The sequence below is a fragment of the Orcinus orca genome, chromosome 6, assembly GCF_937001465.1.
Source record: "Orcinus orca chromosome 6, mOrcOrc1.1, whole genome shotgun sequence".
NCBI lineage: Eukaryota > Metazoa > Chordata > Mammalia > Artiodactyla > Delphinidae > Orcinus > Orcinus orca.
In genome coordinates this window covers 52628230-52645103 of record NC_064564.1, presented here as the reverse complement: position 1 = coordinate 52645103, position 16874 = coordinate 52628230, and the positions used below count along the sequence as shown (strand labels likewise).

Below are 16874 nucleotides of genomic sequence, written 5' to 3'. Positions count from 1 at the left end.
AAACTAATCTCAATAAACGTAAAAGACTTCAAGTCATACACAGTATATCGTCTGAGCACAGTGTAATTAAGTTAGAAGTCAGTAACCGAAAGATTCTTGGAAAATTTCCAAGTACAAAATTTGGAAACTGAAAAACATACTTTAAATAGCCCATTGGGGGCTTCCCTGGTGGCGCAGTGGTTGAGAGTCCGCCTGCCGATGCAGGGGACGCGGGTTCGTGACCCGGTCCGGGAAGATCCCACATGCCGCGAAGCGGCTGGGCCCGTGAGCCATGGCCACTGAGCTTGCGCGTCCGGAGCCTGTGCTCTGCAACGGGAGAGGCCACAACAATGAGAGGCCCACGTACCGCAACAACAACAACAAAAAATAGCCATTGGTCAAAGAAAATAAGAAAGAGAAATTTAAAAATATTTTGAACTGAATAAGAAGAAAACATACCTGAATCTGTGGGATGCCACTAAAACATTGTTGGGGGGGGGTGCATTTTAGCTCTAAATACCTACATTAGGAAAGAAGAAAGATCTCAAATCAGTGGCCTCCTCTTCCACCGTAGGAAAGTAGAAGAAGAAGAGCAAATTAAAGTCTACATAGGGACTTCCCTGGTGGTCCAGTGTTTAAGACTCCGGGCTCCCAATGCAGGGAGCCTGGGTTGCATCCCTGGTCAGGGAATTAGATCCCACATGCCGCAACTAAGAGCCCACATGCCGCAACGAAGATCCCGCATGTGGCAACAAAGATCCTGTGTGCACACAACTAAGACCCAGCACAGGCAAATAAATAAATAAATCTTAAAAAAAAAAGTCTACATAAACAGAGGAAAGGAAGTAATAAAGTTCCAAGTAGAAATCAATGAAATACAAAAGTAATAGAAAAAAACCAGTGAAACTGAAAGCTGGTTCTTAGAGAAGATCAATAAAATTGACAGTTTTCTAGCCAGACTGATCAGGATAAAAAGAGAGAAGACACAGACTTACTGATATCAAGAATGAGAGATGTGACATCACTACATAATCTACAGATACTAAAAGGATAATAAGGGAATATTATGAAGAATTTTATACAGTAAATTACACAACTTAGATGAAATGGACAAATTCCTTGCCATAGACTCAACGTGTATGCCCTCTCCCAATTCTTATGTTAAAACGTTATCCCCAGTGTGATGGTATTTGGAGGTAGGACTTTGGGAGGTGCTTTGGTCATGTGGGTGAAACCCTCATGAATGGTATTAGTGTCTTTCTAAAAGAGACTAGGAAGACCCCTTGTTCCTTTCCACCCTGTGAAGTTACAGTGAAAAGACAGCCCTCTATGAACTAGGAAGCCAGCCATCACTAGACACTGAATCTGCCAGTGCCTTGATCTTGGACTTCCCAGCCTCAAGAAGTAAATTTTTTGTTGTTTATAAGTCACCCAACCTATGGTATAGCAGCCTGAATGGACTAAGACCTTCACAAACTATGAAAGTTTACTCAAGAAGAAATACGTAATCTGAATTGCCCTATGTGTTAAAGGAAATGAATTTATAGTTTAAAACCTACCCTCAGGGCTTCCCTGGTGGCGCAGTGGTTGGGAGTCCGCCTGCCGATGCAGGGGATGCGGGTTCGTGCCCCGGTCTGGGGGGATCCCACATGCCGCGGGGCGGCTGGGCCCGTGGGCCATGGCCGCTGAGCCTGCACATCCGGAGCCTGTGCTCCGCAATGGAAGAGGCCACAGGAGTGAGAGGCCCGCGTACTGCAAAAACAACAACAACAACAAAAAAAACCTACCCTCAAAGAAAACTCTAGACCCAGATAATTTCACAGGTGAATTCTATCAAACATTTAAGGAAGACATAATAACAATTCTATACAAACTCTTCATGAAAATTGAAAGGGGGAAAGTCTTCCCGACTCATTCTGTGAGACTGACATTACCTTGATGTGAAAACCAGATAAAAGACATTACAAGAGGGAAAAAAAAACAAAACAAAACTATAGACCAGTATCCCTCATTAACATATATAAAATTTCAAACAAAATTTTAGTGAACAGAATCCAAGGATGTATGAAAAGGATAATGTATGCATGGAAAATAAGCACATGAAAAGGTGGTCAACATTACTAGTTATTAGAAAGATACAAATTAAAACTATAGCTAAGTATCACTGTAGACATAGTAGAATCTAGTTTAAATTAAAACGACTGACCTTATAGAGTGCTGGAGAGGATGTGGAACAGCGGCACTCTCATATACTGATGATAGGAATGTAAAACGGTATACTCACTCTAGAAAACTATTTGGCACTTTTTTAGAATTGCATATGCCTACCAGGTGATCTAGCCATTCCATCTTAGAATTTACCTAAGGTAAATGAAAGCATACGTGCACACGGCTTGTACATGGGTATTCATGATAGCTTTATAATAGCCCCAAACTGAAAATAACCTGTATGTTTATTAACATGGGTGAATGGATAAACATTTTGTAGTATATTCAATAGTGGAATATTACTCAGCAATAAAAATGAATGAACTTGATATAAACAGTAACATGGATGAATCTCAGAATAATTACAATGAGTGAAAGGAGCCAGACAAAAAAGAATATACTGTATGATGTCGTTTATATCAATTCTAGAAACTAATCTACAGTGACAGAAAGCAGGTCACTCCTTGCCTGGGGAGGGAGAGATGATGAAGGGGTACAAGAATATTTTGGATGTTGATGGATGTGTTCACCATCTTGATTGTGATATGGTTTCACAGGTGTATGCATTTGTGAAAACTTACCAAACTGTACTCTTTAAAATATGTGCATTTTATTGTATGTAAATTATACCTCAGTAAAGTTATTTAAAAAGCACGTAAAATCCATAGAAATATTTAAAATTCCAGGGACTTTCCTGGTGGTCCAGTGGGTAAGACACTGTTTTCCCAATGCAGGGGGCCCGGGTTTGACCTCTGGTCGGGGAACTAGATCCTGCGTGCATGCCGCAACTAAGCGCCCGCATGCCGCAACTAAGACCCAGTGCAGCCTAAATTACTAAATAAATGAATAAATATTTAAAGAAAATAAAATTTCAAAAGCTTAATTTTATTTTTAGAGGTATTGAGTTTAAAGATAATAGAAATCTTGACTCAGTGTTCATATTCTCTAGGTTTCTACCATGTATTACCTAAGTCTCTTAATATGTATTTTTTTTAAAAAGAAACTGCTTTTTATTAATTAATCTATTTATTTATTTATTTATGACTGTGTTGGGTCTTCATTTCTGTGCAAGGGCTTTCTCTAGTTGCGGCAAGGCGGGCCACTCTTTATCGCGATGCACGGGCCTTTCACTGTCGCGGCCTCTCCTGTTGCGGGGCACGGGCTCCAGACGCGCAGGCTCAGTAGTTGTGGCTTACGGGCCCAGCTGCTCCGCGGCATGTGGGATCTTCCCAGGCCAGGGCTCGAACCCTTGTCCCCTGCATTGGCTGGTAGATTCTCAACCACTGCGCCACCAGGGAGGCCCTGTTAATATGTATTTTGTATAACTTTGTCTTCTTTGGTTATGGTTTTTTATGCTCTGTCTGGTACCTATATATGAAATAGTTAATGACCCCTAAACTTACTTAGTTTACACAGTGTTTACATAAAGTTTTTTAACTATAGGGACAGACTCCTTATTGGATTAAGAGACTGGTTTAATTATGCTTATTACTAGTACCTTTATCTTTTCTGTTAGACTTTGAATAATTCATGATGAACTCATTTCGTTTGTTTAAATGTGAAGTTCGCTCTAGGAATTCTGTAACTCAAAAGAGAATGACATTTAAAAAATAGTATGAATTTTGTTCATTATGTGCATTTTGCTGAAAGGAAAGCACCGTAGCCCACTTCTGATAGTTTGATTATCCTTAACAGGGCCTTAGGCACATAATAGGATCATAGTTGCATTACAAATGAATCGATGCTGTAAACTTGTACTTCATACTAGGTAAAAGCTGACAAGATGATATCAAAACAAGCTTCTTGGGTTTCCCTGGTGGCGCAGTGGTTAAGAATCCGCCTGCCAATGCAGGGGACACGGGTTCAAGCCTTGGTCTGGAAAGATCCCACATGCTGCGGAGCAACTAAGCCTGTGTGCCACAACTACTGAGCCTGTGCTGTAGAGCCTGTGAGCCACAAGTGCTGAACCCACGTGCCACAACTACTGAAGCCCACCTCAATGAGAAGCCTGCGCACTGCAACGAAGAGTAGCCCCGGCTCGCCACAACTAGAGAAAGCCCATGCGCAGCAATGAAGACCCAACGTGGCCAGAAATAAATAAATTTATTATTATTTTTTAAAAACAAATTTTTTTTTAAAAAAACAGTCTTCTTCTACAGAATAACAATTTGATTATAAATCCAACTGGGAAATGTGCCTGTTAATCACTTGTTAACTCAGGAGTATTTTAACTTAGTGAGTTAGGATAAAGCATTTTATTTAATTGATGTCTTTTTTTTTTTCTTCCTCTCTTCTAGGATATATAGAAGCAGCCATGATAGAAGACAAAGGGCCAAGAGTGACTGACTACTTTGTTGTGGCAGGTCTCATTGATACATCTACTCTTTTGGATCAAGAAATAAATCGTTTAGATACTAAGTCTACTGGACCTAAAGCTCCAATTACAGATATTGCAGTTATTAACAAATCAGCTGGGGAAACAGTACCTGAGGGTTACACCTGTGTTGAAGCCACTCCGTCAGCTCTGCAGGCAAACTTGAACTACGGAAGTCTGAAAAGCCCAGAACTGTTCCTCTGTTATAAAAGAGGGAGAGATAAACCACCCCTTACTGACATTGGGTATGGTGACTTATTTTCTTTTGCTATAGTGAAGAGAATAAAATTTATTTAAGGTTCATGGCAATAGAAATTCAAAATCCTTGATAGTTCTATTATTATTTGTTACTTCAAAATCAAGTATAGTAAGATATATGTATCTCTGTCCATCCTTACTGAATTTCTCTGTATAGGATTGAGTCATTAGATGATTTCCTTTCAAAAGTATATTGAAATGAAGGCGTTAGAGCCTGAAATGTGATTTCATTTCTGTTTGTACATATCAGATAAGCTTATTAATTAAACATAAAAGAGCAAAAAGCTATAATAAAAGACAGTATATTTTTAAGGAGCTAGTTGGGTTACGCGATGAGCTTTTGTGAAGCTCTGAACTCATTTAACAAAGGAACATTCCTGTTTTAAAAAATACAATTGGGACTTCCCTGGCAGTCCAGTGGTTAAGACTCCCTGCTTCCACTGCAGGGGGCACGGGTTTGATCCCTGGTTGGGGAGCTAAGATCCTGCATGCCGTGAGGCATGGCCACACACACACACAAAAGATGAAAAATACAATTGCACTGTGTGGTTTTTAATGCCAGGAGCAAAGCATTTACGGTTTAGAAGGAGTATAGTTGTTATAAGGTATTTAGTGTCTAGTCCACAGCCAATGAAGATCATTCTTCTGTGTAAAAGCTTTTTCTCCAAAAATGTCTATGTTGACTCTTATTTATATAAGATGTGCTTTTAGAATACCTGTAATACTTTAGCATATATACATGTCATGTATTAAGCTCTTCTGCTCATTATAATTACCATCAGTTAGTACAAACATATGTATTTGAGAGCATCTTGGGAAATACTCAGGATCAATTTGTTCATTTATGCAAAACACGCAGTTGGAATTTTGATGGGTATTGCATTTAATCTGCATATCAATTTGGGGGGAGTATTGCCATCTTTACCATATTAAGTCTTCCCAACTATATGAGTTTTCTTTACATTTATTCAGGTCTTATTTCTTTTAGCACTGTTTTATGGGTTTTAGTGTACAAGTCTTTCACCTTAATTAATTTTTTAAAATATTTATTTAATTTATTTGGTTGCGCTGGGTCTTAGTTGTGGCAGGTGGCCTCCTTAGTTGTGGCTCGCCCAGCTCCTTAGTTGTGGCATGCAGACTCTTAGTTGCAGCATGCATGTGGAATCTAGTTCCCTGACCAGGGATCAAACCCAGGCCCCCTGCATTGGGAGCACAGAGTCTTAACCACGGCACCACCAGAGAAGTCCCTCCTTAATTAATTTTATTAAATATTTCATTCTTTTGGATTCTGTTATAAACGGGATTATTTTCTTAATTTCTTGTTCGGATTGTTCTTTTTCGGATGTGTGGCAACACAGGTGGGTTTTATCAACTTCATGTGTTAATCTTATACCCTGCAATTTTGCTGAATTTGTTAGCTCTAATAGCTTTCTTGTGGATTTTGGGGGGACTTTTTATTGTATAGGATCATGTCATTTGCAAATAGAGATAGTTTTATTCCTTCCTTTGCACTTTGATTTATCCCCCGCAAACACGCCCCCCTTGTCTTATTGCTCTGGCTAGAACTTAACAGTATAGTGTTGAATAGCAGTGGTGAAAGCAGGCATCCTTTTCTCATTCCTCATAGGTGGAAGGCTTTCAGTCTTTCACCATTGAGTATGATGTTAGCCATGGGTTTTTCATAAATGCTATTTATCATGTTAAGGAAGGTCCCTTCTATTGCTGGTTTTATGAGGGCTTTTACCATAAAAATGTGTTGGGTTTTGTCAATTGCCTCTTCTTTTTTAATTGATAATGATCATGTGGATTTTCCCTTCATTTTATTAATGTGATGTATTACATCGTTTGCGTTTCTTAACATTGAGTCCCTCTTTTAATGTAACCATAATACCACACCTAAAAAATGATTAATTCTTGAATATCATCATATATCCAAATTACCCTGATTGCCCAACGAAATGTTTTTTTTTAAAGAGTTGGTTGCTGGTGGTTCTGTTCATAGTTGTTCTGATATTAAGAACGGTAGTGAGCTGCTACATTTGACCACCACTTGTTTTGCTCATCATTTCCTTTACTGTTCCAACAGAGCTCTGGTGAAATTGTCCCAAGGTCCTCATTATGTTCAAATTTCCAAAGCCAAAGGATGTTTTGCCCTTATCTTACTTTACTTTAACTCCTTTAGTATAGTACATATCACCCTATTTAGCGTCTACAATTTTCCTTCAAGTCAGTACAGTTGCAGTGGGGGTCATACAACTTTATAAGATTAGTGGACATAAAAGCCAGTTTAGAAAGGATGGAGCATGATTGGGAATTGGAGTTATAGAGGCTTCTTTTTGAAAGCGTGACTTTAAGGGAAAGAGAAGATAGTTATGGGCCTTGCTATTTTGTCATGGTCCAGTATTGTCCATAGGGCCTGTGAGTGTGTTAGAGAGTCAGAATCTCAGGCACTGCCCTAGATCTACTGAATCTGTATTTTAACGAAATCCCCAGCAGCAATGGTTTAGGATACCTGGAAGGTGAGGGGAAACAGAGTCCAGGGCTATTTTTTAACATTTCTCCCAGGAGAGAACCTTGAACATCTTTATATTGAAGGGAAGAAACCAATGGAGAAGGAAGGGTTGAAAATATAGGACTGAGAGGTTTTACTGTCAGTTCTTTTATTTTCTCTGTGGTTTTCTTAAGAAGATAGGTAATATCCATAATAGGATGGGTATAGGATAAAAGTTTGATAATATTCATGTCAGTTGAAGGGAAACCAGCCCCAGGGACTTACTTGTGTTCCAGCCCTCACTGTTCTCTCTGTTAGCCATCCTTTAAAGGTTATCTGTTCACATCCTCATCCCCAGACCTCCCACCATATAGTTGTAATTAAAAGGGTATAAGTCTCTGAAAGATTGTTGTTCCTTGTGATTCAGGGGCATAACTTAAAAACGATGACTTAGATAATCATACTTAGATGCTTTCAGGTTGCAAGCGGCTCTTTCATATATATCTTGCAGTTCCCTAAGGCTTCTAATTTCTGTTGACTGATCCAGGTTTGCTTGAGCGTGCGGTCGTCTTTTAGCTGATCATGGTGGTAAAGTTTCTCTCCAGATCAAATAATTGTTAATATCTGGTGATTTGGTCTTTTCTCCCCTCTTTCCCCTCAATTAAGCATACTAGTGAGGTTTGGAAAAACCTGTTAGCCAGTATAAAGACAGGTACCCATCTCATTCAACTAAATATGAAACAGAGTTGTCAAACTTTTGACCTTTTGGACTGTTTTATAAATAAGATGAGATATTTATAAAAATAACAGTTTTTTTTTTCCTGGAAAAGATGTTAAGTTACAATATGTAAGATCTGATATTCCCTCATAATTTCAAATACTCCATAAAGTGTAATTTAATCAGGTCACTATATTATTGTATATGTCAGATGTGTTTTTTGAGATAAAGAATCACAGACTATACAAAGTTTTTATCTTCCTTCACTTATCAGATTGATTGACTTTCATATGAATTTTTTTTTCCAGCACTTTCAGTTTTTGAAAAATTTCAAACATACGGAAAAGTTAACAGAATATTGTAATAAACACCAGTATCCTTTTCTCCTAAATGGTAAACTGTAGTATAATGAACAATATGCTGTCCATCTAGATTCAACAAATTAACATTTTCCAATATTTTTGTTAAACTGAAGCTATCATAACAATTCTCCTATGAATACTTCACCATGCATCCCTTAAGACATGTTCCTAATGACCATGGTATATAGAAAATTAATAATTCCATCATATTTTTCAGTATCCACTCCCTAGCCAAATATTTGCAGTCGTCTCAAGAATGTTTATTTATAGCTTAAAAAAAAATCCAGGATCCTGTCGTGGCTTACCTGTTGTATTTGGTTATTGTACCTCTATAGTCTGTTTATCTAGAACATTCCCCAACATTTTTCTGTGATATATAGGCATTTTGAAGAGTCTGGGCCACTTGTTTTATAGAATGCCCTGCATTCTAGATTTATCTGATTGTTTCCTCATCATTTAACTTGTTCCTTTATTGTCAGTATTTCCTGTAAACTGGTGTTAGGTTTAAAGTCTGGGTTAAATGTACATTAAATATTTTTGGCAAGAATACTTACAGGTAGCGCTAGCATCAGAAAAGCATGTAGTGACAGATTGTCCCATAATTAGTGATGCTAAGTTCAGTCACTTGGTTAAAATGGTTAATGGCTTGCTATCTATTGTAAAGGCATTTTTATTTTTTCTGTTATTTAAGTAATTTGTGGAGTTGTGGGCGTTGTTTAAATATCTTGTCCCCTAACACCTTTTCACTTACTGTTTCCATTGGTCATTGCCTGAATTAGATCTTGTATGGGGGGATGTAAAATGAGACTTTTCTAACACTGTCATTTAAAAAATACATTTTTAATTGGCATTTTATCATAATGAAGAGCTTTCCTATTCTCTTGGCCTCATTTTTTTTTTTTTTAATGTGGTACTTGGGCCTCTCACTATTGTGGCCTCTCCCGTTGCGGAGCACAGGCTCCGGACGCGCAGGCTCAGCGGCCATGGCTTACGGGCCTAGCCGCTCCGCGGTACGTGGGATCTTCCCAGACTGGGGCGCAAACCCATGTCCCCTGCATCGGCAGGTGGACTCTCAACCACTGCGCCACCAGGGAAGCCCGTCATTTTTTTTAATGAGACAGATTTTTAAATTTTCTTTGAGTATAATTGAGGAACTGAATTTTAATTTATTCCGTTTGATAAAAATCAATTGCAATCCTTATTCTTTTTGCCCAAATTGTCCCAGGTTTGGCCAGTGGGAGCCCTTTCCGGCTGACTGCTATGTCAATCAAAATTTGGAGCTATGTGTATTCATTGTTACTGAGGTGTCTATTTTTTATATAAATAAATATTTATATAAATCATGAGTTCATACTCATATTTCAACTTCAAATTTTAACATTAAAATCTTACTGAACTCATTTTGGATTTTATCTTGTTTCTCTTAGCTGAAAATCTTGGTTTCTAAATCATAAATACGTTACTTATTTATCTTATTTACGTAAGGTAATCTCAAGTTATAGTATCAGTTTTACTACCAATAGTAATTCTGTTACTGAGTTCCTTGTCCCTAGAATAAAACCCATTAAACATTTACAGAGTACTGTGTTAAAAAATTATATGAAATAGTTTTTCTATGTGGTTATATTACCAATTTGCTATGCAGTTAGGTTCATTTGTTCCTTTTTGTGTTTCATTTGTTTTAAAATTCTTTTAATATGGAAAATATTGTTGCAGTTCAAAACACATAAAAAGATATATTTAGAGAAGTATTGCTTCAGTTTCTGTTTCCTCTACTCCTTTCTCTATACTTTCTGCCCTCCCCTCCCCTGTTGTTTTGTTTCTGATTTATCCTTTCAATGTGTGTTTTTACAGAAATAAACACATATGTGTGTATAGTTTTATTTCTTCCTCTTAAACAAAATGCAGATACTATGTACACTATTTTATACTCTGTTTTTTCACCTAACACCATCTCCTGGGAACCACTCCATTTCTGAAAATGGAGATCTTTCTCACTCTTTTTTTTTTTTTTTTTAATAGCTTTGTAACACTTATTTGTGTGGATGTATCATACTTTATTCAGCCAGCCTCTATTGATGGACATTTGGGTTCTTTCCTATCTTGTGCCCTTAAAGAATGCTTTGGTGAATAATGTTGTGCATATGTTGTTACATATTTGTGGAGTTATAATTTTCAGGTAGATCCTAGAAAGGAATTGCTGGGTTAAAAGATACATACATGCATAATTTTGTTAAATGTTACCAAGTTTCCCTCCATTGTGATTGTGCCATTTTATCCTACCATCATCACTGTATGTGAGTGCTTCTTTCCCCACAATGCCATCAACAAAGTATGTGATAAGATTTTTGAATTTTTGTCAGTCTCACAGTAGAGAAATGGTATGTCAGAATAATTTTAATGAGGTTAAGTATTTCTTCAGTGTTTAAGGACCGTTTTTTCTTTTGTGAACTGTTAATGTCTTTTGGCATTAACTGTTTGTTAATGTCTTTTTTAAAAACAGGTTTTTGATTAATTTATTCTTTTAAAATTCAGGATAGTGGTTTTCCTTAATGATATAGTGATTGGAAGGGAGAATAATGAGAACCATTGGTGATTGTCTGTTTTTTGGTCTGGAGCTGTTTATACCGGTTTGTACACTTTATGCCAATAAACTGAGCAATATGCTTAAGTAAAAAAATAAAATAAAATAAAAACAGGTTTTTGGTCTTCTTCTTGTTTTTTTTAAATGAGATTTTTATGTGTTAGGAAGATGAACTTTTTGTAAAAGAGTCATCAGATGTTTTCTCTAAGTTTATTAATTTGTCTTTTTTTTAAATTGAAGTATAGTTGACTTACACTGTTATGTTAATTTATAAGGTATACAGTGTAGTGATTGAATATTTATAGATTATACTCCATATAAAGTTATAAAATATTGATTATATTCCCTGTGCTGTACATTACAGCCTTGTAACTTATTACAAGTAGTTTATATCTCTTAATCCCTTTTACCTATTTTGCCCCTTCTCCATTCCTCTCCCCTTATAATTTGTCTTTTGACTTGGTTTACAGCGTTATTTTGTCATGTAAAGTTTATTTTATGAAGTTTATTTTCTTACTCTTTTCTTTTATTGCCTCTAGATTTTGAGTCATAATTACATTTTTCCTACTGCTAGGTTTTCTTTTAGTATGTTTTCATTCTTTACATTTACATATGTGATCCACTGGGAGCCCTTATTGTGTATAGTGTGAACTACAGATAGAATTTTGTTTGTTTATTTTTTCCAAATGGCAATTTGCTTATTCAAGCACCACTTATTAAATTAAAAAGTCCATCTTTCCCTCAGTGTATTGAGGTGTCACCTTTATCATATACTAAATTTCTGTTCATTGTTCTTTCTATTTACTCATTTGCCAATACTATTTTGATTTAAATATGGAGGCTATTATAGTGTTATATTTAGCTGGGCTTTAACAGCTTCATTGAGCTATAATTCACATATCGTACAATTCAGCCATCTAAAGTGTACAATTAAATGGTCTTTAGTATATTCACAGAGTTGTGTAGCCACAGTCCATTTTAGAACATTTTCATCACTCTGAAAAGAAACCTTATACCCTTAGCAGTCACTCTCCAATACTCTTTCCTACTCTCTAGTCCTAGGCAACTACTAAATTACTTTCTGTCTGTGTAGATATACCTGTTCTGGACATTTCATGTAAATGCAATCATACTATATGTGGTCTTTTTTGTCTGGCTTTTTTCACTTAATATGTTTACAAGGTTCATCCATGTTGTACCATGTATCAGTACTTCTTTGTTTTTATTGATCCATGATATTGTTACATGGCTATACTACAATCTACATATCCATTTATTAGTTGATGGACATTTGATTGTTTCCACTTTTTGGCTGTTGTGGATAATGATGTTATAAGCATTTGTGTACCAGTGTTTGCATAGATGTGTTTTCTTTTCTCTTGTGTATATACTGAGAAGAATCTGTGTTTATTTTTCCTCTTGGGTCATGTGGAAAATCTATGTTTAACCCATTGAGGAACTGTCAGACTGTTTTGCAGAGCTGTTGATTTCCACCAGCATTGTATGAGGATTCCAATTTTTCTGACACTTGTTATTATCTGCTTTTTTATTCTAGCCATTCCCATGAATGTGAAGTGGTATCTCATCGTGGTTTGATTTGTAGTTCCCTAATGGCTAATAGTATGTTCAAGATCTTTTTATGTGCTGTATCCTCTTTGGACAAATGTCTATTTAGATTCTTTGCCCATTAAAAACAAAGAAGGTGTTTTATTTTATTTTATTTTATTATTTATTTATGTTTTGCGGTACGCGGGCCTCTCACTGTTGTGGCCCCTCCCATTGCGGAGCACAGGCTCTGGACGTGCAGGCTCAGCGGCCATGGCTCACGGGCCCAGCCGCTTCACGGCATGTGGGATCCTCCCGGACTGGGGCACGAACCCTTGTCCCCTGCCTCGGCAGGCGGACTCTCAACCACTGCGCCACCAGGGAAGCCCAGTCAGGGGATTTTTAAAGGTGAAATTTTGACAGGAATTATGAAGGTAAATTTTGTGAAAACACCTGAATACTAGATAAAACTTCTGAGAATTGACCTGAGGATGATTGTGGTATTGCCCCTTTTTTGTTTCATATGTTTCTTGTAATCAATAAAATCAAGTTGTTTGATCCTATTTACACTTCTAAAATTGTATTCTAGCTGTTGAAAAATAGTAGGAGATTTATAATTCCCAAAGTAATTATTTTAGTTTTGGTTTGCAGTTAACATTTGGGAAACAAAAGGGGAGACCAAAAAAAATTTATTTTGTTCTCAAGGAGAAAACTAGCCTTAACCTGACATATGTTAACTTATCTATTTATTTCTTCCCTCCCTGCCATGCAGAGTTTTATATGATGGGAAAGAAAGACTAATTCCAGGATGTGAAGTGATCCAAGCCACACCCTATGGTCGCTGTGCCAATGTCAACAATAGTTCAACTACTTCACAAAGAATCTTTATCACTTATCGAAGGGCTCCTCTAATTCGACCCCAGAATTCGTTGGCTGTAACTGATATCTGTGTTATCGTAACCAGTAAGGGAGAAACCCCTCCTCATACCTTCTGCAAAGTTGACAAAAACTTAAACTGCGGAATGGTAAGAATAAAGTTTCATTTCCAAAATTTCATATGAAAATTTAAAAAAATTTTTTGGACTTCTCTTTATTATTGGGCTTATTATTTACTCTCAGTTTATATTGTCACGACTTTTTTATTACTTTTAGCTCTCTAATTTTTATGGTTCATAATAACTTAAAAAAATCCTTAGCTACCTGATGTTTTAGAATAATTTCATCCAGAAAATAGATGCTTAAAGTCAGGGATTTTTTTTTTTTGATATGTACTAATACATTACACTAATATACAGGTTTTGTTAGCTTTTGGTGGTGTCTTTAAGGACAATTACAGGGAGATTGGGTCAAGACACCCTTTATATTTATTTATTTTAAATATTGTAGTTTTCGTATTTATTTTAAAAGGGCTCTACTGAAGAAGAAAATGCAACATATACATTGGATTTATAGTTTTATGACACTAAAGTTTACTGTTGGGTTATGTTTATTTTGAAAAACAACTTAAAGGAAATTAATATTAGCTTAAATGAGGTATAGGCAGAGATGACCCATGCACCCAAGGCTATTAGTCAAGACAGGTTTGCCTCTGGAGATAATGACTTCATAGCATCTAGTGACCCCAGTCTTCCCTAGTTTGGGCTCAGCACCCACGTTTTGTGCTGTTTCTTTCAAATAGAGGCAGCCTCTGCATGATTACAGAATTGTAAAATTTTTGAAACAAGCTTTGCATCAGTTTAATTTTCGTGGCAATTTGTTTTTATTCCTTTTCTTCTAGTGTTTTCAGTTTCATGTTTTGCTATATCGTATACTATATATAGTCTGTTTGATAAACATGTTTTAAATAGACTTCCTTGAGGAAATAATCAAAATCTTTAGAAGACATTCAACAAAGTCAATTTATTATCACTCTTTTGTCTTTTTTTTAAACCTAATTTATATTTTACAGTGGGGTTCCAGTGTGTTTCTGTGTTATAAGAAGTCTGTGCCTGCTTCTAATGCAATAGCATATAAAGCTGGTGAGTAAATGAGAAAAAAAAGGTCTCTGTATTGTTGCACACTAACATTTGCTTAGAAGAGACAGTGTATGCTCCCTTACACAGTTTGTGGAATTGATCTATTCATAAATTGAATTATCTGTAACTTTAGCATGTAAAGGCATAAGTTTTCCTAAATACATTACATACTACAAGATACATTAGTATTACCCCCCACCAATAAAAATATACTGTTAATTAAATGGAAAATTTTATTCCAAACAAGCATTTGTGGAATAAACATTCAATTTTAGTCTACACTAATAGATTTAATAGTTGAGTGAAAAATATTTACTCTCTGACCTTTTATATTTTGGCAGTCAGAAAGGTGTCAAACTACATCTTTACTTCTTATAAATTTCCTTCTCTTATCTCTGTGTGTCTGATTTGAAACCACATGTTACTTGCCATGAAAGGTGGAGTTGCTTCCTTTCTCCCTTGTTGCAAAGAATCAGCTATATGGAAGAGAGGAGGGCCTGAGAACCTTTTCTGCCATGAAGTGTTTGAGAAATCTATCGCCACATTCTTAACTGCACAGTAAAGTGTCAAGGGCTGTAAAGATTTAAGTGTGACCTCTTCATCCCACTGGTATGGTGGGATAAAAACTGAAAATACAGGTATGCTCCAGTTGTAAATAGAAGAGATACTGGAATACTTCTTTGTGAAAAGAAGCAGTGTCAATTACTTTTTATTGTGCACAATTTTTGGAATAAAGTTTTACTTCAGGGAAGTCAGGCAAATCCATATATGAGAAATCTTAATTGTCCTCATAAAGACATTCATACTAATGTATCAAACCATTTAATATAAAAATAAAGGCAACAATTAACAGTTATAAATTTCAGTATCACTTTAAAATGTAATACTGTTAATATTGCTGTAATGTGTTGATTATATATGATTTACTTAGAAGTTTTTTTTTCTTTTTGGTGGTGAGAAAGTGTCACTTAAAGAAAACGTATAGAAACAAGTTTTGTGAAGGTGTTCAGGTATTTGATATAAGACATATTTTAGAATAAAGAATTTTGTAGACTGAATTTGGACTCAAAATTCTGCTACTGACTTTCAAGTGTTTAAACTAGAGGTGGTCTGTGTGTTAGAGATAGTAGAGGCTAATGAATTGATGCCATGTAGCTACTTTATTCTGAAGGGTCTTTGTTATGCTTCTCAGAGTGCCCCCTGCTCCTGCTTCCTTGATCTCGCAAACTCTGTACAGAAACAAGAGTTTCTGTCTCATTTACTTTTCATGTTACATTCATTTTACACTGCTGCTCTCTCAAGAAAAGTTTAGGGGCTGTGATAATTTCTGCTGCCTTGGCATTATTTCATAACACTTGTCCCTTCCCTGAATTTTTTTTTCTCCCCACAGAAGACTAACTGAAATAGTTGATAAATTTCCCTGTATGTTTCTTGCATTCTCTAAGATGTTGGCAGTATGTAGGGAAAATACATTAAGATTAATGATCCTGTTGAATAGAGTTTTAACTAGTATATTTAATACATTTTAATTTTACAGTGAACTTTAAGTCCATGGGTAAAAATAAATGGTAAATTTGTTATTTATTTTAATTACTGATATGGCAAGAGAAAAATTGATCTTGAAATTTCACACAAATATTTCTGTAGAATGTGCTATTAAAATATCCTATTAATATGTAATATGTAAAACATCCTATTAATATGTATCCTATTAATATGTAATTAGTAACTATTTAAAAGTAACTATTTAAAAAAAATTATCGGGAGTTCCCTGGCAGTCCAGTGGTTAGGACTTGGCGCTTTCACTGCCGTGAGCCCGGGTTCAATCCCTCGTCACGGAACTAAGATCCTGTAAGCCGTGTAGCACAGCCAAAGAATAAAAAATAAAAAAATAATAAATAGATAAATAAGTATCATTATGTCCTTTCTCCAATAGGTTTAATTTTTAGGTATCCAGAAGAGGACTATGAGTCATTTCCGCTATCGGAATCTGTCCCTCTCTTCTGCCTTCCGATGGGAGCTACGATTGAATGTTGGGATCCCCAAAGCAAATACCCGCTTCCAGTTTTTTCAACTTTTGTCCTCACAGGCTCTTCTGCTGAAAAGGTATATTTTTTCCTCTTTTATTAAACCTATTTTGTCCATGTTTTTAACCCATAAAATGATTAATATAAGGTTAATGTGAATGTTAGGATTATTTGGACACAATACATTTCTGTTTACATTTGTACTTCAATGCCCAAAGTGAGAAGTCTACATGAAAATTGGGATCAGGATGCTGATACCCCTTGAGTGTCTATAGGAGCACATATAAAGTCTCTGGAGAGATACCCTCAAAAC

General features: G+C 36.1%; 1 protein-coding gene across 2 annotated transcripts in view; it reads left to right on the top strand.

The window, feature by feature from the left end:
- The window catches only part of DENND4C (DENN domain containing 4C), a 130211-nt gene that overhangs the window by 29720 nt on the left and 83617 nt on the right, over positions 1-16874 (top strand). For both annotated transcript variants that reach the window (XM_033439721.2, XM_033439719.2), the window contains exons 2-5: positions 4485-4806; positions 13292-13544; positions 14468-14537; positions 16471-16640. In XM_033439721.2, the coding sequence (XP_033295612.1) occupies positions 4502-4806; positions 13292-13544; positions 14468-14537; positions 16471-16640 (798 nt within the window). In that variant the 5' untranslated portion in view covers positions 4485-4501. The remainder of the gene's footprint in view (positions 1-4484; positions 4807-13291; positions 13545-14467; positions 14538-16470; positions 16641-16874) is intronic.